A 23,222-nucleotide genomic window follows, 5' to 3' on the forward strand; every position below is an offset into this window, starting at 1 on the left:
TTTTAATCTCTTGGATTTCTGTTTGCATCCATTTCATCACTTCCATTTTTTTTTATGTTCACCATTCATAGCTTCCATTGTTTCCTCAAGATCCTTTATTTTTAAATCTGTGTCTACTTTAGTGTCACTCATTTTGGTCATCATTTCTTTTTGTGCATTAAAGATTTTTTTTTTGCCTCTTCTATTTGGTCTTTCTCATCTATTGCCATCATTTAAGATAGTTGCTGTCTCAGTTACTCTTCTTTCATTCCTGGGACAAATACCCAACATTCAAAATGAGGGAAGGAAAGGTTTATTTAGCTCACAGTTACTGGAGGTTTCAAGACACTGGAGGAGAGGCTGGGGCACTGCTGTGTCCAGGATGAGCCTCTCCACCTCTCTCAGAAAGCACAGGCTAGCCAGTTTAATGGTTCACACCTCTCTGGCCCCATCCCTTGGGCCCTGCCCTGGTTCTCTGGCCCCACCCCTCAAGCCACTTGTTGCTCCACCAGCTGCATCTGCCCCATAACTTACATGAGGCTTTGGTACTACAAATAGACACAAATCATAACAGTTGCATTGGTTGCCTCACTATTTCCTCTGTCTCTTTGTGCTGTGTACATGTACTGTGTGGGCTGGGTATTGAGTGCTCCATTTGCTTCTTTGTCTTATCATTTTTTTTCCTGTTCTTTATTTATTTTATCTTCTATGTTGATGCCTTCAGATTTCTTATGTTAGATAAGCTTTGTCCTTGGTATCAGTTTCCTTAGAAAATGTCTGTTCCTGAGGATGGCTTCTTCATGTAGGTGTTCCTTGGCCTTTATCTTTATCCCACGAACCTGCCTTCCCAGCATATTAAGAGTGTGACATTCCCATCTGTTTGATTCAGTGCCCATTCCTTTGGTACTGGACTATAGCTAAGAATCTGATCCCTTGCACTTGCAGTGTTGCCATGCAGCAGAGAAAAACTGAGTATAAGAGTTTTGACACCCAAGTTATAGTGATACAATTAGTAATAACATTAGACTCAAGTTCAACCTGTCTACTGACAAACTGTGACAACTATTAACCTGATGCCTTTAACTCTAAAAGCAAATTCTACACTTTATGACAGAATCCAATATTTACCTTGTTGGGGTTGCTGAAGAGGGATATGATGTAAAACAGAAAAGCAAATGAGGTTAAATGTAATAGGACTAAAGTTATAGGATAAAGGTTGATCATCTAAATTTTTGGTAACTGTAGAACACAAGAAGGAGGGATTAGAAGACAAAGCCAGGGACTATTGATGTGAACCTTAAGGCTAAGAGACAATATTTACTCACATGAAGTATCATACAATCAAGCAAGGTATTTGAGAAAGGAGGAAGAGGATTCATAGAAGTAAACCAAAAGAAAGGTCAGAGATCTAAGTCATGAAACAAAAAGACAAAACCAGAAAACAAAAGTAAGCACATGCACACAAAATACCAACCAACTGACATAGAAAGATAAGGAAAACAGGACAAAACAGAACTAGAAAAACAATAACAAAACAAAGCAGCAACCCATCTATATACAAAGAGGAAAATCAATCAAACAGAGAAAGGTAAAAAATAAAAATGTAAATTTCTTCTAGTGTATACAGTTCTGTGCTCTGTCAAAGTCAGATCCCAGAAATGTGTACTCTAGCCAAATTAGCAGGTGGGCTTGTCCTAGATGTGAGTCTTTACTTCTGGTCTTTACTTCTGGATTTGGGTGATGGTATTAGTTTTCTGTGACTGGAGTTCTCCCTGGCCTTTTCAGGAAGGAAAAAAAGGCTCATCTCCCTCACCTGCTGTTTCCTCTGCTCCTTGCTCTTCATTGGCCATCCCAACACAGCCACCTGCGTCCTGCAGCAGACCACGTTTGGACTTGTGTTCACTGTGGCTGTTTCCACTATCTTGGCCAAAACCATTACTGTGGTGCTGGCCTTTAAGGTCACTTCTCCAGGCAGAGAAAGAAAGAAAGAAAGAAAGAAAGAAAGAAAGAAAGAAAGAAAGAAAGAAAGAAAGAAAGAAAGAAAGAAAGGGGTCAGCCATAGCTTCCCACTTTAGTTTTTTTAATGTATTTAGTACAGAGTCTGCAGTGTCTACAGGATCTCACTGTAGATCAGACTCATAGTCATCCTCCTGTTTTCAACCTCCCAAGTGCTGGGATTACAGGCGTGCCACCACACCCAATCTCAATGGCCACCTCTGTGCACCCAGAGGATAGGGCCAGCAAGAAAAGAAAAGGAAAAAAAGGATAGGAAAAAAAACCAGAAAAGACAGATTTGTTCAATAAGTCCAGTGAGTTTTGGGGATTGGTCTTTAAATAAGAGGAATAATAAATTAGAGCTTTCAAAAATTTGCATTTCTCCTTAGATATGGAGCATTGTGTGAAGTGTCCAGATTATCAGTATGCCAGCATTGAGAGAATGCACTGCCTCCAAAAATCTGTGGTTTTTCTGGCGTTTGAAGACCCTTTGGGGAAGATGCTGACCATCACAGCCCTGATTCTCACTATCCTCACAACTGCGGTTCTTGGGCTCTTTGTGAAGCACCGAGACACTCCCATTGTCAAGGCCAACAACAGGGCTCTCAGTTACACCCTGCTCATCTCCCTCACCTGCTGTTTCCTCTGCTCCTTGCTCTTCATTGGCCGGCCCAACACAGCCACCTGCGTCCTGCAGCAGACCACGTTTGGACTTGTGTTCACTGTGGCTGTTTCCACTGTCTTGGCCAAAACTATTACTGTGGTGCTGGCCTTTAAGGTCACTGCTCCAGGAAGGAGGATGAGACAGTTGCTGATGTCAGGGGCTCCAAACTCCATCATCCCCATGTGCTCCCTGATGCAACTCACTCTCTGTGGCATCTGGATGGGGACAAATCCACCCTACATTGACACAGATACACACTCTGAACATGGCCACATCATCATCATGTGCAACAAGGGCTCCCTCACTGCCTTCTACTGTGTCCTGGGATACCTGGGCTCCCTGGCCCTGGTGAGCTTCACCCTAGCTTTCCTGGCCAGAAACCTGCCTGACACATTCAATGAAGCCAAGTTCCTGACGTTCAGCATGCTGGTGTTCTGCAGCGTGTGGGTCACCTTCCTGCCCGTGTACCACAGCAGCAAGGGGAAGGCCATGGTGGCCATGGAGGTCTTCTCCATCTTGGCCTCCAGTGCAGGGCTGCTGGGCTGCATCTTTGGCCCTAAGTGTTACATCATTTTGTTAAGGTCAGATAAGAACTCCCTACATGTATTCAGAAATAGAAATAATTTTGTAAAAAGGAAACCTTCTTAATAAAATCATATTTCCTATAAAATATGTAGGGAGACTCAGGCAAATCTACATTGTTGAGGTCCAACATTAGCAGCTTTCTTGTATCACTTACTATATCTTCTGTATTATCATTTTAAAATATTTTTCCACATAATACTCACCTTTTCATTTTAGATTTTATTTTAGATTTTTATTTTTCCTATGAAATCTGTAATCACTCATAGTATGTATGCATTTTTTGTTTTATTATTACTTTTTTCTTGTGATCACTTTGGCTTTTTCAATAATGTTTGGTATCTTCAAAGAGATGGCAGTTTTCATGAGTAGATCTGTGTTTCTGAATTCTGAAACCATTTTGTTAGTGTTCTTTCCCCTTTGAGACATACCACGACTTTAATGAGCTGATCATAATGCTGATAATGGTGGTACTTTCTTTTGTTACATTTGATTTTAAATATTCCTGAGGATATTTATCCAGGAGTTCTATTTCATATTGTTTTTAGAATTTTAGTCTTATCTGGTTATATACTATAATAAATAGCTTTGAATTTAAAATGGTAGTGTCTTTCTATAGTATTGAGGGTATAGTTAGAGAGTTATTAATATGAGTCTTCCATCATGTCTTGTCTAAATCTTTTCATTTGTCTTATTTATCATCCTTTACTAATGGGAGACAAATATATCTATATATACGTATGTCTATCTATGTCATATTTCATAAGTGTTATACATATGTTATGATTTTACTTGTGAATCTTTGGGTATTTAGAATTTGTTGATAATGTAAACTCTATTTTATTCCACATTTTCATCATTAATGTTTCATTAGATTATTATCATTCTGTCTAAGTTGACATAATATCTTGGTTCTGTACTTGTGTTTGTAATATCTCCTGATTTTTTAATCCATGTGCTCTTGGAATCATGACTTTGTCTTTTCTCTTTTATTTTACATTTTCATTTTTTACACTGCTAATACAGCGTTTGACTATAAAAATTACCATAGCTTGGTTATATTACACTCTTTTCAGTGAGAGAATTCAATATTTTTGCCATTACATATTATATGAATATCCCATAAGAAATAAAACCATAGGGCCCAAGAGATAGCTCAGCAGAATGAGCACCTGTGTAGGCAAGAGTAGGGACTAGGGTTGGATTCCTGGCACCACATGCCCCACCCACCCCACTCTCAGGGGTGCTGAGCAGGCCACCGAGACAGGCATGGTAGTGCTCATCTGTAATCCCAGCACTGGGGAGGCTGAAAACAGGAGGACCACTATGAGTCTGAGCTACCTAATGAAACCTTGTACAAATATATACTTTTAAAAAGAAATGAAGCCATGTACATATATTTCTAAATTGCTCAGAATTTAAAATCAATATATGATCAAAATATTTCATGGGTTTTAAATTTTTTATGTCTTTTATTTGTTTGTTTATTTATTTATTTGGTACAGGGTCTTACTATGCAGCTCAGACTCATATTTGTCATCCTGTCTTAGCCTCGCCAGTGATGAGATTACAGGCATGTGCCGCCACACCCAGTTTCAGGGTCAGCACTATGTATTCCGGGTTCTGGGGTCAGCACCATGTGGTACTGGAGATCAAACCTGGGTCCTCGCACCTGCCAGGCAGATGCTTACATTGTTGAGCTATCTCCCCAGCACTATTTCTTGTTTTGATTAATGTTAATTAGTTAGTTTCCATTGGTTTTCAGTTTTATAATTTTCAATAATTTAGAAAACTTGTTACTGAATAAAATCTTAATTTTGTGTGCTTTTTTGGAAACTGCTTCAGACATTTAATTTAGTAATTTTGTTTATTTATCAGAGTCTCAGTACACAGCTGTGACACTAGTGATCCTCCTGTTTTCAGCCTCCACAGTGCTGGGATTATAGATGTACACCACCATGCCTGGGCTCAGGGGCGAGCTCAGCACACCCAGGGGGCAGGGCTGGAGTGTCATGTGGTGCCAAGGATTGAATCTCGGTCCTTGCGCTTTCCTAAGCAGGCATTTAGTCTGCTGAGCTATCTCGCTGGCCCTGCATTTATTTTATTTTACTATTATTCTTTTCATGCATTTAGTACAGGGTCTACAGGGTCTCACTACACAGATCAGACTCACAGTGATTCTATTTCCAGCCTCCCAAGTGCTGGGACTACAAGTGTGTGCCACCACACCTAGGTGTCTCAATGCACCCCGGGAGTGGGGCCGGCACTGCACACCAGGGATCTAACACGGTCCCTGCTCCTGCCTAAGCAGTTGCTTTAGTCCGCTAAGCTATCTGGCCAGACCCCCTGCATTTATTTTAAATGAACTAGTGAATACTATTTTTGCAGTGCTTTCCTCTTTTATTTTAATTTTATATATGCAATAAAATTTAAATGTTAGCATGGAATAGAAGACTATAGATGAATGGCTAGATGGAAGTGCCTGGATACTGCAGAGTATTAAGGTCAAAAGAATGGGTGGGAGTTATAGTTAAATGAATAGCAGTGTAGTAGAAAAAGTAACCACAAAAATAAAACAAGGAAATTGATAATTTTTGTTGTTGCTTTACTAAAGTTTCAAGAATATCCCACCAAATCTTTTAAACAATCTAAAATTGGCAAATTATTTATCACTGCCTCCTCTGCTCCAAATCTATAGAAGTACGCTGTCCTGCTTCTTGTCTGCTAAATGCTGCATGACCCTCACCCCAAGTCCTGACCAGACAGGCTCATCTGGGGAAATCTCCTTTATTCAGGAGTTTATCATCCCACTCATAGCCTATTTTCTTTGGGTGTTGCTCTGTATGCTCACCAATTGCATTAATTGAATATCTAATTGATTTTCTCACATCAACTCTGGTCTAGGAAGAAAAAAGCAAAACAAAAATTTCTTACCTAGATTTAAGATATTTTTAAGGCATCTTGGAGCCAATTAGTTCAAATATTGGAAAGTTGATTGCTACTATACCAGTCTGTCATTCAGGAAGCATCAGAGATTATTGGGCATCTTCAAAAGCTCAGCGCTCTGAACATGTCTTGGTCACCCTCAAAGCTTCAGGTGAAGGGGAGTAACTTAGTCATCTGCTGGCTGTGGATGTGACCTTAGGGGACAGAAAAGGACAATTTTCAAGAATTCATCTTTAGGGGCAGGGAAGATGGCTCAGTAGAATAGGCACTTCCCTGGCAAGCATAAGGGCCTGAGTTCAATCCCCGGTCCCCCCCCCCAAAAAAAAAAGAAAAAAAGAAAAGAATTCATCTTTCATACATTTTCTTTAATTTTGTTAAGAAATAGGCTGAGCAAAATTAGTTGAAGAAGATTAAGAAGAAAAAAACCCCGAAACCTAATGTTTTCCATAATTCCCAGATACATCAGTCATTGTTTAACAGAACCTCCTCATAATTGAGCCCTCCAAACACAGCCCACATGTATTTTTGGTCTTGCTATGTAGTGTGTGCTTGAACTCTCTCATGTAGCCCAGTATGGCCTTGAACCCCTGGCATTCCTCCCACCTCTGCTTCTTGCAGACTGGGATTACAGGCCTGCACTACCATGCCCAACCATAAAACCTTATTACTGAATTTCTGTGTGTCTTCAAATTTCTGTGGTTTATATTGCCATTGATTTCCAGTTTTGCTTCTCTGTGATCCAATAATATATGTGAGATTATTTTAGCTATTTTTATAGTTTGGGATGGTATTTGTTCTATTTTGAGAAAGCTCCAAGTGTTGCTGAGAAGAATGTATATTCTCATGTTTTAGGGTGGAACACTGTATAGACCTATTAAATCCATTTGTTCAAGGATGTGGTTCAATTTGTGTATCCTTGCTAAATTATTACCAAGTTCACCCATTTGTCATAATGGAGTAATGAGGTCACACACTTTTACTGTGTGGATGTGTATCTGATGTTTTGTGTTCAATAGTATTTCTTGTCTGAAGTTGGAGGAGGCAGAATTTGGGGTACATGTGTTTAAAATTGTTCTCTGTTTGAAGCAGGAATATAGCAGAATACCTTGGGAGAATGAATAATGTTGCTGCAGCAATAGCTGTACATATGTTCCATTTACTAGTGTTTGTTTATCAATTCTGCAAAATAACACATGGCATTGCTTCATGCTTACCATGACAATTGCTGTATTTTAAAGTTAGGAATAAATCATCACTTTCAGAACTCTACTAAGAGCAGAGGGTGGGAGAGCTTCCAGCTCCCATGCAGCTGCAGGAACTCTCCGCACCTAAACCCAGGAATGCCGCATGAGTGAGACACTCTGCTGCACCCTTGGGACCCCTCAGGAGCCCCCATGCAAGCCCACCCAGTGAGTGAGAACTGCTGTGCATTTGGGACCCCCCAGATCCAGCCCAAGCCCAGGCACAGGGAGTTTGTGGGAGAGCTTCTGAGCTCCCCAGGGCCCCCTGGGCCATGGGCATAACTGAGGGGCCCAACAAGTTCACTTCCTAGGATTGCATCATGAAGGAGCTCAGCACAACAGCTAGACCCAAATCAGGCACAACTGGATAAACTCAAACTTAATAGATCTGCACTCAAATTTCAGTAAGTGCTAGGGTTATAACTGCACCAAAGCTCTACACCAAGGTCAGTACTATAGGAAATAACAAAGAGAAGGAACAAAATGCAATTTCAGGCCTAGAGCCCACCCAGAACAGGTGCAGAGGGCAGCAGCTGAGCTGAAATGTATGAATTAATAGAGGCTGAAGAAAAGAAACAACAGCAGAAAGGTACAGAGGAACTCAGATCAAAATTAATCTCTGAATTAAAAAAAGAAATCTCTGAATTAATAGCATCTGAAGTAAAGAATCAAAGGTGGAAACATATATAGGAAATCAGAGCAGAAATAACTCTAAAGTAAAAGAATTAACTGCTTCTCAAGAAGACACTGATAAAAAAATAGAGATTAGAAAAACAATGGATTCCTAGAATGAGCAATACAGGAAAGAAACAGATCTCATGAGGCAGAGTCAAAGAGATATAGAGGAACTTGAAATTTTGATCACGAGCTTGCAAAACTGTTTGAGTGAAAGTGAAGATAGAGTATCAGTTTTTGAAGACGCTGGCACAGCTAGGGAAAAGAAAAGAAAAGATATCTCAAAAACAACTAGGATGCAGGAAAAAATAATCCATAACCTAAAAGACGATGCAAAGATGAACAACGTGAGACTAAGCGATCAGTGAGAAAGAAGGAGACAATACAAATGATATAAAAAGAATATGGTCAGAAGTAATGACAGAAAACTTCCCAAATATGAGGAAGCCATTTGAAATTCAGTTAACAAAAGCATACAGAACTCCAAATACTTTCAATCCAATTTTTTTTAAAAAAAACCAATAAGACATATAATAGTCAATATCCCAGAAATACAGCACAAGAAGAAAAAACTGAAAGCCTCTAGAGGAAAAAAAAAATCCATCATCTCATTCAAAAGAAAACCCATCAGAATAACAGCAGATTTCTCTTCACAAGCCATGAAGGCAAGAAGAGCATGAAGCAGAATACTTCAAGTCCTCTATGAAAACAAATTCCAGCTCAGAGTACTATACCCTGCAAAACTCTCTATCAAGTTTGAGGGAGAAGTGAAATACTTCCATGACAAAGAGCAACTAAATAATTTCGTGATGACAAACCAACCCTACACAGAGTACCAGAAGATGTTCTAGAGAAGGACTAAAATGATCAGAACTCTATGAAGAAGAATAGAAGGAATCCACTAAATAGGTCAAACAATTAAACACATTACAAAAAGGAGTAAACAGCAGGTAAATAACATATCAATCATAAATAAATACATCTCAATAATAACCATCAGTGCAAATGGACACAATTCACCCATTAAAAGAAGCAGACTGGCACAGTGCATTAGGAAACACAATCCAAAAGTATGCTGTATACAAGAAACACACTTAATTGAAAAAGAAATTCACAGGCTGAAAGTCAAAGAATGGAAAACAATACCACATGCCCCAGCACCTCAGAAAAAAGCAGGGGTAGCAATCCTATTCTCAGAAACTCTCAACTTCAAACCAAGAATGATCAATCAAAATAAAGAAGGCCACTATATACTGGTTAGTGGAAAAATTCAAGAGGAGGAGGTAACAACCATAAATATATATGCACCAAACATGGGAACACCCAACTATATAAGATGAATCTTAATGGACATGAAAAATCTAATATCCAGTACCACAATCTTAACAGGAAACCTAATACCCTTTTATCCCTAGAAGACAGGTCAACCAGACAAAAAAATAACAAAGAAGTAGCAGAACTGAAGTAGAACTTGGAACAAATGGGCTTAGTGGACATATACAGAGTGTTCCACCCAATGAGAGGTGAATATACATTTTTTATCAGCTGTACATGGGTCATTTTCTAAAATAGACCACATATTGGTCAATAGGTCATGCTTAAGTACATGCAAGAAAACAGAAATTATGCCATATATATTATCTGACCACAGTGCAATGAAACTGAAAGTAAAGGAGAGAAGAAAACAGAAAAACCCCATAAATACATGGAAATTAAACAACACCCTACTCAGCAATCAATGGGTCACAGATGAAATTAAAGAAGAAATTGAGCAACATCGACACTTCAATGAAAATACAAGCACAAGTTATCAGAACTTATGGGATGCGAAGAAAGCAGTTCTCAGAGGGAAATTCATAGCTGTGAACTCACACATTAGGAAAACAGAATGGGAACAAATAAACACCCTAATGCTACACCTCCAACATCTAGAAAAGGAAGAGCAAACCAAATGCAGAGCCCAAAGATGGGAAGAAATCATAAAGATTAGAGCAGAAATTAATTCAATTGAGATGAAGAAAACAGTTTGAAGAATTAACGAAGCAAAAGGCTGATTCCTAGAAAGATTAAATGAAGTTGAAAAGCCCCTAATTTACCTCATCAAAAAGAGGAAAGAAAAACTTCAATTACAAGCAATAAGGAATGAAAAGGGTGTAACTACCAAAGACCCAGTGGAAATTCAGATCATTGTCAATAGCTACTTTGAGAAACTTTAATCTCACAAAATAGAAGACACAGAAAAAATGGACAGATTCCTAAAAAGGTACAAATTCCCAAAACTGAATCAAGAAGATATAACAACTCTGAATAACCCAATAAGAGGCAATGAAATACAAAATACAATAAAAAACCTACTGAGAAAGAAATGTCCAGGCCGTGATGGAAACACAGCTGAATTGTACAAGAAATTATATAATCCCAATACTCCACAAACATCAATGAAATTGAAAAGGAAGCAATCCTCCTCAAATCATTCCTGGAGGCAAGTATTATACTGATACCAAAACCAGGGAAAGACAAAACTAAAAAAGAGAACGACAGGCCAGTCTCCCTCATGAACATAGATGCAAAAATCCTCAATAAAATCCTAGCAAATAGAATACAGCAAATCATCAAGAAGTTCATACACCATGACCAGGTAGGATTCATCCTAGGAATGAAAGAATGGTTCAATATTTGAAAATCTATAAATGTAATACACTATATCAATGGAGCAAAATGTAAAAACCACATGATCATCTCAATTGATGAAGAGAAGGCTTTTGACAAAGTCCAACACTCATTTGTGTACAAAGTCCCACAGAAAATTGGAATAGAAGGCCTCTACTTCAATTTGATAAAAGCCATTTATGACAACCCAATGGCCAATATAATTCTAAATGGGGAAAAACTGAAATCATTTACTCTCACATCTGGTACAACACAAGGATGTCCTCTATCACCCCTCCTATTCAATATAGTTCTGTAATCATTAGCTAGAGCCATTAGACAGGAGGAAGAAATAAAAGGATAAGAATAAGTAAAGAAGAAATTAAATTATCATTATTTGCACATGACATGGTACTTTACTTAGAAGACCCAAAAAAACTCCACCAAGAAGCTACTATAATTGATACACAAATTCAGTAACATAGCAGGTTACAAAGTTAATTCCAAAAAGTCAATAGCATTCCTCTACACAGATAACAAACACACTGAGAGGGAACTTAGAGAAACAATACCTTTTACAATAACACTGAGGAAAACGAAATACCTTGGAAATAATCTAACTAAAGAAGTAAAAAATCTTTTCATGGAAAATTACATTACTCTAAAACAGAGATCATAGAGGATTTCAGAAAATGGAAAGATATTCCCTGCTCATGGATAGGAAGAAACAAAATTGTGAAGATGGCCATACTCCCAAAATTGCTGTACAGATTTAAAGCAATCTCTATGAAATTACGACCAACGTACCTCACAGAGCTAGAGAAATAGTTTCTAAAATTTATTTGGAACCAGAAAAGACCTAGCATAGCAAAGGTGATCTTGAGCAACAAAGTAAGGCAGGAGGCATTACAATTCCTGACTTGAAATTATACTACAAAGCTACTGTGATAAAATCAGCATGGTACTGGCAGCAAAAGAGACCTGAGGATCAATGGAATGCATTAGAAGATGAAGAGGCCTCCATGAACATACTGAGTCTTTGACAGAGGTATCAAACATGCTTACTAGAAGAAAGATAGCCTCTGCAATAAATGATGCTGGGAAAACTGGCTCTCTACATGCCAAAAATTTGACCCAGGTCTATCACCATGCACTAAACTAAAGTCAACGTGCATTAGAAATGTAAACATGGGAGACGACCTGGGCCATGGGATCCTGAACAGACCCAGAGCACAGGCCTGGCAAGTGAGTAAGACAATTGGGGCCGCAGGATCCTGAATAGACCCAGAGCGCAGGCCTGGCAAGTGAGTGAGACGACTGAGGCCGGGGGATCCTGAACAGACCCAGAGTGCAGGCCCCACGAGTGAGTGAGACGACCCCGGCCTCAGGATCCTCATTCGACCCAGGCTGCAGGCCCAGCGCGGAACCCTTCAGCAGAACTCCCTGCAAAGAGGCTAGAGGCAAGACCCACCCAGCTGATTCTTGCCCTGCTAGAGGCAAGACCCACCCAGAAAGACACAAAGGGTTCAACTCTTAACGTCTGCAGCAGAAAGAAGTGGAGCACAGCAGCCAGATCCAAACAACACCCACCTGGAAGAATCTGAACTTTGTAGGTCCGGACCTGGTGCTAAGGTAATAACTCTATCTAAGCTCTACACCAAAGGTCAGAAGACAATGGTATACAAAATAACAAAGTGAAGGAATAAAATGCAGTTTCAGGCCCCAAGTCCACCCAGTACAAATGCACAAGACACTAGCACTGAGGAAACTGGAAATCACATGCCAGATATCTCTGAAATAATAGCGATGACAGTAAAGAATCAACTGCAGAAAGGTATAGAAGAAATCAGATCAGAAATAATTTCGGAACTAAAAAATATAGTCGTGACTATAATCAAAGAAGTACTAAGTGCTTCTAAGGAACACACTGATAAAAAAATAGAGGAGAATATAAAAATGATGGAAACCCTGAATAAACAATTTAAGAAAGAAATAGAATCTATGAAACAGGTTGAAAGTGATATACAGGAAATTAAAACCTCAATCACAAGCTGGCAAAACCATTTGCGTGAAAGTGAAAACAGACTTTCTGACCTGAAAGACACCATTGCAGCTAGTGAGAAAGTAAGAAGAGATATCTTTAAAACAACTAGGATGCAGGAAAAAATAATTCAATACCTGAAAGATGATGCAAAGATGAACAATGTGAGACTAATAGGCATCAATGAGAAGGAAGGAGTCAATACAAATGATATAAAAAGAATATGGGCAGAAGTAATAGCAGAAAACTTCCCAAATATGGGGAAACAATCTGACATTCCTGTAATCGAAGCACATAGAACTCCAAATAGTATCAATCCAATGAAAATCACACCCAGACACATAAGAATCAAGATTCCAGAAATTCAGCATAAGAACAGTATACTAAAAGCCGCTAAAGAAAAGAAACAGATCACATTTAAAGGAAAACCCATAAGAATAACAGCAGATTTTTCTTCACAAACCATCAAGTCAAGAAGAGCATGGAGCTAAGTACTTTAAGTCTTGGAAGAAAACAAATTCCAACCCAGACTGATATATCCTGCAAAACTCTCTTTCAAATACAATGGAGAAGTGAAATATTTTCATGACAAAGAACAACTAAAGAATTTCATGATGACAAAGCCAAGCCTACACAGACTACTAAATGATGTTCTAGAGAGGGAGCAAATTGATCACAGCCCCATGAATGAGAATGGAAAGAACCCGTCAAATAGGGCAAACAGAGGAGAATAAGAGGTATACAATAGTAGTCTTTTAGTTATTCCTTTGTGTTCAGCAGCAGAATATTTTCATCAGCACACCCTACAAATAGACTTATCTTCCACCCTATGAGTCATGATTCCACCTGAGTCTACAGGGTGGATTTCAAAGAAATAGCTGTAGCTCAGTTCCACCAGTGATGCCTAGCCACCAGTAACTGTCCTGGTCATTATGCATGTCCACAACACACTAGAACTTTGTGCGATATCCTATCCTCAAACTGTTAGAAGTGCTGGTCATTTACTTACCATTCCAGTATTTATCTTATGTTTTACTCTAGTACTTCTTTGCTATCATGAAAACTTTTTCTGAGTTCAATTGTTTTGAAACATTTAATTTTCTGAATATTGCTTAATCTTAATTTTTGTTCTAAGATTTATACTATATCTTTGACTTACAATTTATTTAAAAGACATTGTATGATATCTTCTCCTAGTATTAGAAACTTTAAAAAGTATATTTCCATTTTCTGTTGACTTTAAAAAAACCAGAGGTTTGTACCTATGTTGTTTATTTATTATTTCTTATCTATATCTTGTAATATGAGAAAGTACTTTGGCAATAACAATACACAATGTACTAACCATTGTTACTCTCCTAAAATCTTGTTTTGAGATTTTTGTACCATTGTTTTTATTTTTTTCTTTAAAATAAAAATAACTGATGTCAAGAAAATAAATAAAAAAATAAATAAATTTTGGAAACACACATGCACACACACACACAAAATCAAAACATTAAAACAGAAACACTAAATCTCCTGGAAGAGAAAGTAAGACAGACTCTTGAAGACATAGGGGTAGGCAAAGGGTTCATGGACAAAAGTCACTTGAAAGAATTAACAACTGGGACTTTCTCGTATTGAGAAGTTTTAGCACATCAAAAGAAATTACCAACTAAGGGAAAATACCTTAATTTTTGTTCTAAGATTTATACTATATCTTTGACTTACAATTTGACCCACAAATTTCAAAAATAATCTTGACTAATAAGCACTCAGACAAAGGTCTGTTTTCTAGAATCCACAAGGAACCGAAAACATTAGGGACCCAAAATTTAAATACTGAACCCAGAAATGGGCATCTGAGAAGAACACACACTTCTCAAAGGACGAAATTAAAGGAGCAAATAATTATATGAAAAAATGCTCCACATCACTACCATCTGTGAAATGCAAATAAAACAACACTGTGACATCATCTCACCCCAGAAAGAATGGCTATCATAAAGAAATCAACTAACAACAAACATTGGCGAGACTGTGGGGAAAAGGGAACTCTTCTCCACTGCTGGTGTGAATATAGACTGGTGCAACCATTATGGAAATCAGTGTGGAGGCTTCTTAAAAATCTAGGACTGAAAATCTCATTCAAGGCAGCTATCTTCTTACTAGTAATTTTCCAGAAGGAAATGAAAATGCCATATCATAGTGATATATGTGTACCTATGTTTATAACAGCACAATTTGTTGTAGCCAAATCTTGGAAACAACAAAGATGACTGTCACCCTAGAACAGATGAAAAAGATGTGGTATTTTATACAATGGAGTATTACTCAGCTATAAAGAATGACAAACTTGAAGCCTTTATATTTAAGTTGATGCTACTTGAAGATATACTCATAAGTGAAATAAACCAGACCAACATGTGTAAATATCATATAGTTTTCCCAGTATATGAACTCAAAAGACAAAATATAAATAGAAAGTTATAACACAGTTAAAAGGAAAGCGAGAACTTGAGCATTGGACAACACAGAGAGGGCAAGAAGAAAAGCTGGGAAACATGACAGGGGAAAAGCCATATATTTATATGCACAAGATGGGTAAGGCAATGATCCTGAGAAACATCAGTAGGTTTTTGAAACTAGCAGTTAATTGGTAGGATTCTCACCCTGACTAACTATATGTGCTGATACCTGTGAGCTAAGTAACTGCACTGAAGATAGCAAATGCGCAGTAGAAGGGTCACGCTTGGAATGCCTGTCATTCTGGTCTTCTAAATACATACTTGTAGTCATGACATACCAATTATTGCCATAGTGTCTCTTAATAATTGTTCGTTTAGAAAAAAGGGCAATAAGTGAAAAAATAGGAGACAAGAAAAAATAATGTCAAAAGACTGTCCTGCTATAATGCTGTATATGGTTAGGTTTCTAAATTTCTATGTAAAAATATGTAGTGTTTACTCATATTTTTGAAATATTTTTTATTTTTTAATTTTTTCCTACATTTTCTGTAGAAACTTAAAGTTCAACATATCAATACTTCATGGAAAATACCTGTTTCATGTTATGCCTAAAATGTTTGATATTCAGACAGTTAAGTTAAACCCAACTGCATTTGTCATACGGTAATAATAAGCTTCTCTTCTGGAGGGTTAACAACCTAAGTTTGCATACCTAAAAGTAGAGAAAAAGAAGGGCTGCAAGGACTGCCAACATTTTGGCCCTAGCCTTTCAAGGTCAGTGAAGACTCAGGACATAGGAGAACTTATACTGTAACATCATGTAACTCAGTTGTGTCCCAAATTTTTGATCAAGGAGATTATAGGGCTACCAAGCAATGTGATTGATGATGTAGAGTGTGCCTAAGCAGAGTCATATGGAGAAAAAACATTGTCTCAGGCTTTCACAGAGAGCAAATTGGTCAAGCAATGGCCATGACTCATCCACATGGCTGACACTGACAAAGGATCTGCAAGCTGCAGTACAGAGTAACAGGATAAATCCTGAGGGAACTTGACTGACCTTATCAGATACAAAGGATACATTTCTTGTTATATAGGTCTTGCCTTATCTTGGTCTTAACCACTGCCCCGTCCAGTGGGTCAGTCAACGAAGGTCACCTGGGAGAGGCGGGGAGTGGAGGAGGGGACAAAGGACAGGAGGCACAAGAAATGGAGACAAGACAGGATTCTGATAAAGTCTGGTTTATTCAGGGCAGGTGCTAGGTATATATAGGGAGTGTAGGAATGAGGAAGTCTCAGCTCTTGATGTCAGCAGGTATCTAGGCAATGGAAGAAGGTCCCATCCCTGGGGCATAGCACGTGATTCATGGGGAATGGGCAAGGCGGGAAGGACCAGAAACTTAACTCAGCAGGGGAATAGAAACTTAAGAAAATGACTGACACTATTATAAAATGGATACCAGTTACTCCTTGAGGGGACTGTGCCTTCTTTGGGTCAAGATGCTTTCTCATGGGGCTGAACCAAACTTTTCCTCTCATAGGAAAGCAGGGCAGCAGAAGGCACAGTTCCTGTCTTAGGTGGCGGTCGGTACCACATGTGAACCTCTAATTGCCCATCTCTGGCTATGCAGTCCATCGCACCAAGGTGAGAAAATCTCTTTACCTGGATTGGTCATTGTCGTAGTGTACTCTTTCGAGTTCAGCACAACTTTCTCTGTCGGCCATCTCAAGCCTATAGTAATGGACCTGTATGGGTTGCATTTTAATGGCATCCAATTGTTGTTTAATGAAAGTCATCAGCCTATTGAAAAGACAGGGTCCTATTGATAAAAATATTAATAGTCCAATCAAGGGTCCCAATAGGGGGAGAAGGTAGGGTAGTACTCCATTCCATGCACTCCAGAAAGGGTTTTCAAATAGCTCTCTTCTCCTCTTAATAAGATCTTCTTGAAATCTCTTTATTTTATCTCGAACAATACCAGACTTGTTTGCATAGAAGCAGCAGCATTCCTGTAAAGCCAAGCAGATCCCTCCCTGCTCTGCTGTTAGAAGGTCTAAGCCCCTCCTATTTTGCAAGACTACTTCTGCTAATGAATCTATCTGGTCTTGGATATCTTGGATAGTGTTTGAACATCATCAATCAGCTGATTAGATAATTTGGTATAAGAATGTACTGCTACTCCCAACCCTGCTGTGCCTGTCCCCATGGCCGCCATGACTCCTAGCACCACTAATAAAGGGATGAACTGGACTGCCCTCTTTGTGTGGCCCATAGCATAATCTAAACTGGGAAGGGGTACGGGATCATTACCAGAGATGACATCTATATCAGGCAATACAATTGCCATGGCGAAGAAGGCGCGCTAGGATCAGTGCTATATGGTAGAGGGCCCTGAACCTCAGGCTGCCTGTCTTGGCCCTGATACTGAGCGGTTTCCTCTGCCAGTTCGTCCCAATCAACTTCATTATAATCGGCTTCAACTTGAAGAGGTTTTGGTAGTTTGGGATATATTTTTTTAACTTTGAGCGTAGCTCCTTCTAAATCAAAGGGGTTAATTTTCTCCTTAGGCTGTAATTTGGAATTTGGCAGCTCTGGCTTCCTGATTTCGATTTCAAGATTCTGTTCCCTTACAGGAGGGCACACACCCTTAGCGGGGGGTCTTTGTCCTTTTTTGGCTTATCATGATCTCTATCATCATCACTATCGAAAAACACAAGATCCTCCTCTCTATTTTTTGTGTCTGTCTGTCCTTGTTCCTTTTGTCCTTTAAGATGGGTTTTACCTTTTTGTCCCTGTAGTATATTTTCACCCTTTTTTTTTTTTTTATCACATTAGCAACAACTGGGTCACAGTGTCTCTGGGATAAGATTTCATCAATTAAATTCCAGTAGGAAAAGGCCATAACTGGGACCTTTTCAGGTCCAAAAGTTTCATAATAATCTTTAAGGGCATCATCAACCCTTTTCTATCACCTCTGATCAATAGTTCCTTCAATAGGGAACCATGGGCAAACTTGTTTAATATATTGAAAATATTGCAACAAATCCTTAATTTTAACCTTTACTCCTTGTGCCTTTAATGCTTTACTCAAGCTTTCAACAAATATCTCGTGTTCACTTAATGCCTGTCCCATTGCCAAAGGAAAAGGGAAAGGGGGTTCCATCCACTTACTGAGGTTCAGACATCGCAGCAGGCAACTGTGGCATGGGTCTCTTTTGCTTTCACTCTTGCGCGCTCACTCAGACAGTTCCGTTGCTGAATCCTCTGTACCAGGTGCCCCACACGTTGGGCGCCATTTGTCCCGTCCAGCGGGTCAGTCAACGAAGGTCACCTGGGAGAGGAGCGGGGAATGGAGGAGGGGACAAAGGACAGGAGACAAGAGAAATGGAGACAAGACAGGATTCTGATCAAGTCTCATTTATTCAGGGCAGGTGCTGGGTATATATAGGGAGTGTAGGAATGAGGAAGTCTCAGCTCTTGATGTCAGCAGGTATCTAGGCAACGGAGGAAGGTCCCACCCCTGGGGCATAGCACGTGATTCATGGGGAATGGGCAAGGCGGGAAGGATTAGAAACTTAACTCAGCAGGAGAATAGAAACTTAAGAAAATGACCTGACACTATTATAAGATGGATGCTAGTTAATGGCTTCCCACAAACCACCCACCAGAAAAGCATACAAACTAGGTATGAAAAGTAAAGCCATATTAATATGCTGAGCTGTGGAAGGCTCAAGTCAAGAACTTCTGATATTGCCAATCCTATGAATCATTCACTACTATTATGGATTACTCGACTATATCGGATTATTTTGCTGAATTTATGCACCTACAATATTTAAATGGCAATGGAATACCCATCTCTAACAAAACTTAACAAAAAATGGTGATACAATGAAGGACCACTTGTTATGTGTATATACAAAATAATTAGGATAGCTATACAGCTACTTTCTCTCAATTCAATGAGAAGAAAGATTTGTATTAATAGTATTTGGACAGGATACCGTGTCTGCATCTTGTACTATGAATAGCCACTAAGAAGATAACAATATGCAATGTATTAATTATTGAAACTTTCCTATTAATCTGTTTTGAAACTATCTCATTGCTATCTGTTTCTAGATAAAATTAATTTTAAAAGACAACAGAACATTGTAAAATATAAGGTAGAATACAAGTCTGGAGAAAACAGTCTGAATAAATATCAATGACGGAAGGGCTGGACTGACACATGGCTCTCCCAATACCCAACCTGTCTACCAGCACAGGCATTGTGCTCAAATCAGCACTGGGGCCCTCAGAAAACAAAGACTGTCCCACTACAGTATGAAATATCCAGAGGATTTCAAGCACTGAAGATTGCTAAGATCTTCTTGCCTAATGCCTTTGCCTACCTTCTAGGACTTTTGAAAAGGCCTACTTTTCTTTGCTCCCTATTTATGGCCCTTTTGCCCCTCATCAGCCAGCACTCAGGTGTAATGCCCCATGCCATGTTGCTTTTCCGCAAGTGTGCTGATCTCTGCTAGCCTCTGCCCTGCACCATTCCTTACAGGGACACATACACATATACACATGCAATGTACATACTGATGCCCAAACTGTAGCTCAAATGCTCATGTTCTAGAGAACAAAGATTTGGTTTTAACATAAAATGTAATGCTATACTTGCTAACAATGGAGAGTCAGCACCATCAGTTTAAGTACACAGTGGAAAAATTCCAAATGCTTTATGTGGAACAAAACAAGGCACCCACCACAAGTAGCTACTAACGAGTTTCATTCATATAAATTTAAGAATTTGAATATCATCTATGTGGTAGAAATTATTCTTTTTTTTTTGCTTGTTTTTTCAGAACTGGGGATTGAACTCAGGCCCTTGCACTTGCCAGGGAAGCACTTATTCCACTGAGCCATCTTCCCGGCCCTATGTGGTAGAAATGAGAATAACAATTTCTCCTAGGTTAGAGCACTATGCAAAATTCATGGCAAATGCTCATAAGGGATGGTTCAGGTATGGTGGAAGAGTTGTAATTTTTATTTGATTGCTACATAGGTACACATATTTATAAAACTCAACTGGGCAGGCAGACATTGATGCCTGTGTGAAAAATGCTTTAAGAACTAGGTGGCAATAAGTACAGCATGGCACAAAGTAATACTCGGCTCATAGTCTCTGCATTTCCTCATGAAACAGTAAGAAAAAGCAAAAATTCAGAAAATTTGAGTCAGTCTGATGTTTCTTTTTTTTTTCTTTTTTTTTTTTTTTGGATTAAAGGATCCGTCAGATTTATTTGTTTATTTTTTATGTTCCAAGTGTGATGGGTTTATTTTATTTTACTCTGATGCAAAACTAAAGATTCCACTATATAGCACAGATACCAATATGTTAAAACATCATGAAAAACTGGTGTGGAACATGCAGGACACAATGTACGAACCAGGGCATCAGGTCATTTCCTTTAACGTGACACTACATGGTCACCGAGGAACACACTTGAATTACACTGAAGAATTCCAATGAATGTGGCACAAACATGAGAATTTCCTGGTCTGCCTTCAAGAAGCACCTGGAGGAGGGACTTGCAATCTCTTCAAATCAGTGTGGGGAGGATTACAATACTTTGGAAGAATAAAAAGTTCACACTTTTAAAATTTCACAGAATTTTAAGACTAAAACATAGTGGGTCCATTGCTCTTCACTTGCAGGGACAAATCTAAGGCTTTCATCAAGACTACATTAAGCTTCCAGTTCAAATCCCAACCCAACATTGTGACCTCCAGCGTTGAAGTTCTTCCCATTGATTAAAGCAGACAGAGTCAGTTTGACTCCTGGTCAAAAGGTCTGCGTATAACCCAGTCCCATCAAGCAGGCATTATTTACTTTAGCAGACAGAGAAGTTCTACAATCCAGCTTGTATTTAGCAGTGATGCCAAAATGGGTGTTGTTGCTGCCAGCTGTCCATGCAAGGTTTATTGATGTTTCAATCTTTTCATTAACTTCCTAGTAGACAGAACCTCCAAATTCAGTGCCATCATTCACATGAGTATGGAGCTGAAAATCTGCAGCCTCGTAACCCAGAGCAAAATTATTCTGAGACAGCTTGGATTTGGCTGTGTCAGAGCTCATCTGATAGCCAGCAAACCAACCTTCAAAGGCCAACACAGCCCAGCCATAGATGGTCCAGAAAATTCTATATCAACGTTACTGCCAGGACTGAAACAATCCCGTTTATAGGAAGCCTTCAATTTCCCACTCTCCTTTCACGTATTTGGTACAAAGATAATATCAAGACTCAGTTTCAAACCTTCTGCTAACTTATTCTCCAAAGAGATTTCTGTCCCAAGAGTATTGTCTGTGTTCCACTTCTGGGTGAAGGTAAGTCCATAATTACAGACCTTACATTTGGTCTCTAGGTTGCCTGATGCTTTCCCTGTGTCCATGTAAGCTTGACCTGAAGTAGAAAACTCTACTCTACTACAAGACTTGGTTTTCAGGTCTATTTTGAACATGCCAAACCCATATCCTTTGTTGAAGACATCCTTGACAGCCTTTCTTAGGTCACAGTAAGTTGGTGTGTTACACACGTCTCCAACCCAAAAGGCCATCCTGTTCCACTAGGGTAATGGTGAAGGTCTCCCTGGAACCACTGCAGTCAGCGCCTTGTCCTAGCAGTTGGTCAGGATTCTGGCAAAGAGTCATTCTGGACCTCTGTTTCCAGATGTCTTTAGTGTTCCTGATTATGGTAGCTCCTGCTTGGTGAGGTTTGTAATCTGGCACATTTTGAAAACACAAACCAAACAAAACTACAAGTTAAACATGACTCACTGTGGCTTTGTTGTGATTAGCTCTTCCTTAGCTACCTTATTTTAAAACAGACACTGCTCATTGCCTGATTTAGACAGTGTAAAATTATGCATTGTTCCATTTCATTGCTATCTGGGACTTTTTATACCACTGCACCCTAGAGAGAGGTGCACTCTGAGATCTCACCATATGGCATAAACCAAAGCTTTTGGTTGTGCTATAATTTGGATATGGCTTGAAGGTGTCGTTTACGGGTTTACATGTTGAGATGCAATCCCTATTGGGTAGAATTTTTTGTTTGTTTGCTTTTTGAGTTTTGTTCTTTTTATTTTTATTTATTTATTTTTTGGTGGAACCAGGGATTGAACTGAGGCCCTTGCGCTTGCCAGGGAAGCACTTATTCTATTGAGCCATCTCCCCTGGTCCTCCTTGTTTGCTTTTTGAGACAGGGTCTCATTATGTGGTTCAGGGTGGCCTTGAACTCATTGTGTAGCCCAGCCTGACCTCAAACTCTCCACAATCCTCCTGTCTCAGCCTTCCATGAGCTGGGATTGCAGGTGTGTGCCACTATGGCCAGCAAGAGCGTAGAAATTTAACCTGACGATAGTGTTTAGAGTTAGGGGTTTGGAAGTGATTAAAGTTAGATAAGTTCACAAGTGTGGAATGGCCATGATTGGATATTGGTGACTTTTTAAGAGAACCTGGAGGAGACATTTACCTATAAATGTGCCCCCTGTCTCTTGTCACGTGATGCCTGGCACAGCAAAAGACTGCCAACAAGAAGGCCATCACTAGACATGGGCCTCAAGAACCATGAACAAAATTAAGCCTCTGTGCTTTACAAAGGTACCTGCCTTTAGTACTTCATTATAGTGATGCAAAATAGGCAGATTATCTTCACTTTTATCACACTCCTTATAGGAATCACTGCATGCCACTAGAACAGAACATGGGCGTTAGTGAGAGAAGTGGAAAGAGAAGGATACAAGAACCTGGGGCCTTTGCAAATAGTGCAGACACGTTCACAACAGAGAATGAAAACCTCCTTGATCTCTGTAAGCATGTCCCTCCCTTACCTGCTTAGGACTATGCCCTTTTCTTTTTCTTTTCAAAGTTTTATTGATAAACATATAGCAATGAGACAGTTTCAAATCAAATCGAAAGTACAGTTTCAACAAATAATACACTGCATAT

General features: G+C 39.1%; 1 protein-coding gene and 1 pseudogene across 1 annotated transcript in view; one reads left to right on the top strand and one right to left on the bottom strand.

Annotated features, from left to right (window-relative positions):
- The window catches only part of LOC101592427 (vomeronasal type-2 receptor 116-like), a 70,304-nt gene extending 49,560 nt beyond the window's left edge, over positions 1-20,744 (top strand). The window contains exons 6-7 of the mRNA XM_004647806.2: positions 2,364-3,265; positions 20,538-20,744. Coding sequence (XP_004647863.2) covers positions 2,364-3,265; positions 20,538-20,744 — 1,109 coding nt within the window. The remainder of the gene's footprint in view (positions 1-2,363; positions 3,266-20,537) is intronic.
- Positions 20,745-20,960: 216 nt separating this feature from the next.
- LOC101592806 lies at positions 20,961-21,829 on the bottom strand (annotated as a pseudogene).
- Between the last annotated feature and the right edge of the window lie 1,393 nt (positions 21,830-23,222).

This window comes from Octodon degus, unplaced genomic scaffold, assembly GCF_000260255.1.
Source record: "Octodon degus isolate 3935 unplaced genomic scaffold, OctDeg1.0 scaffold00328, whole genome shotgun sequence".
NCBI lineage: Eukaryota > Metazoa > Chordata > Mammalia > Rodentia > Octodontidae > Octodon > Octodon degus.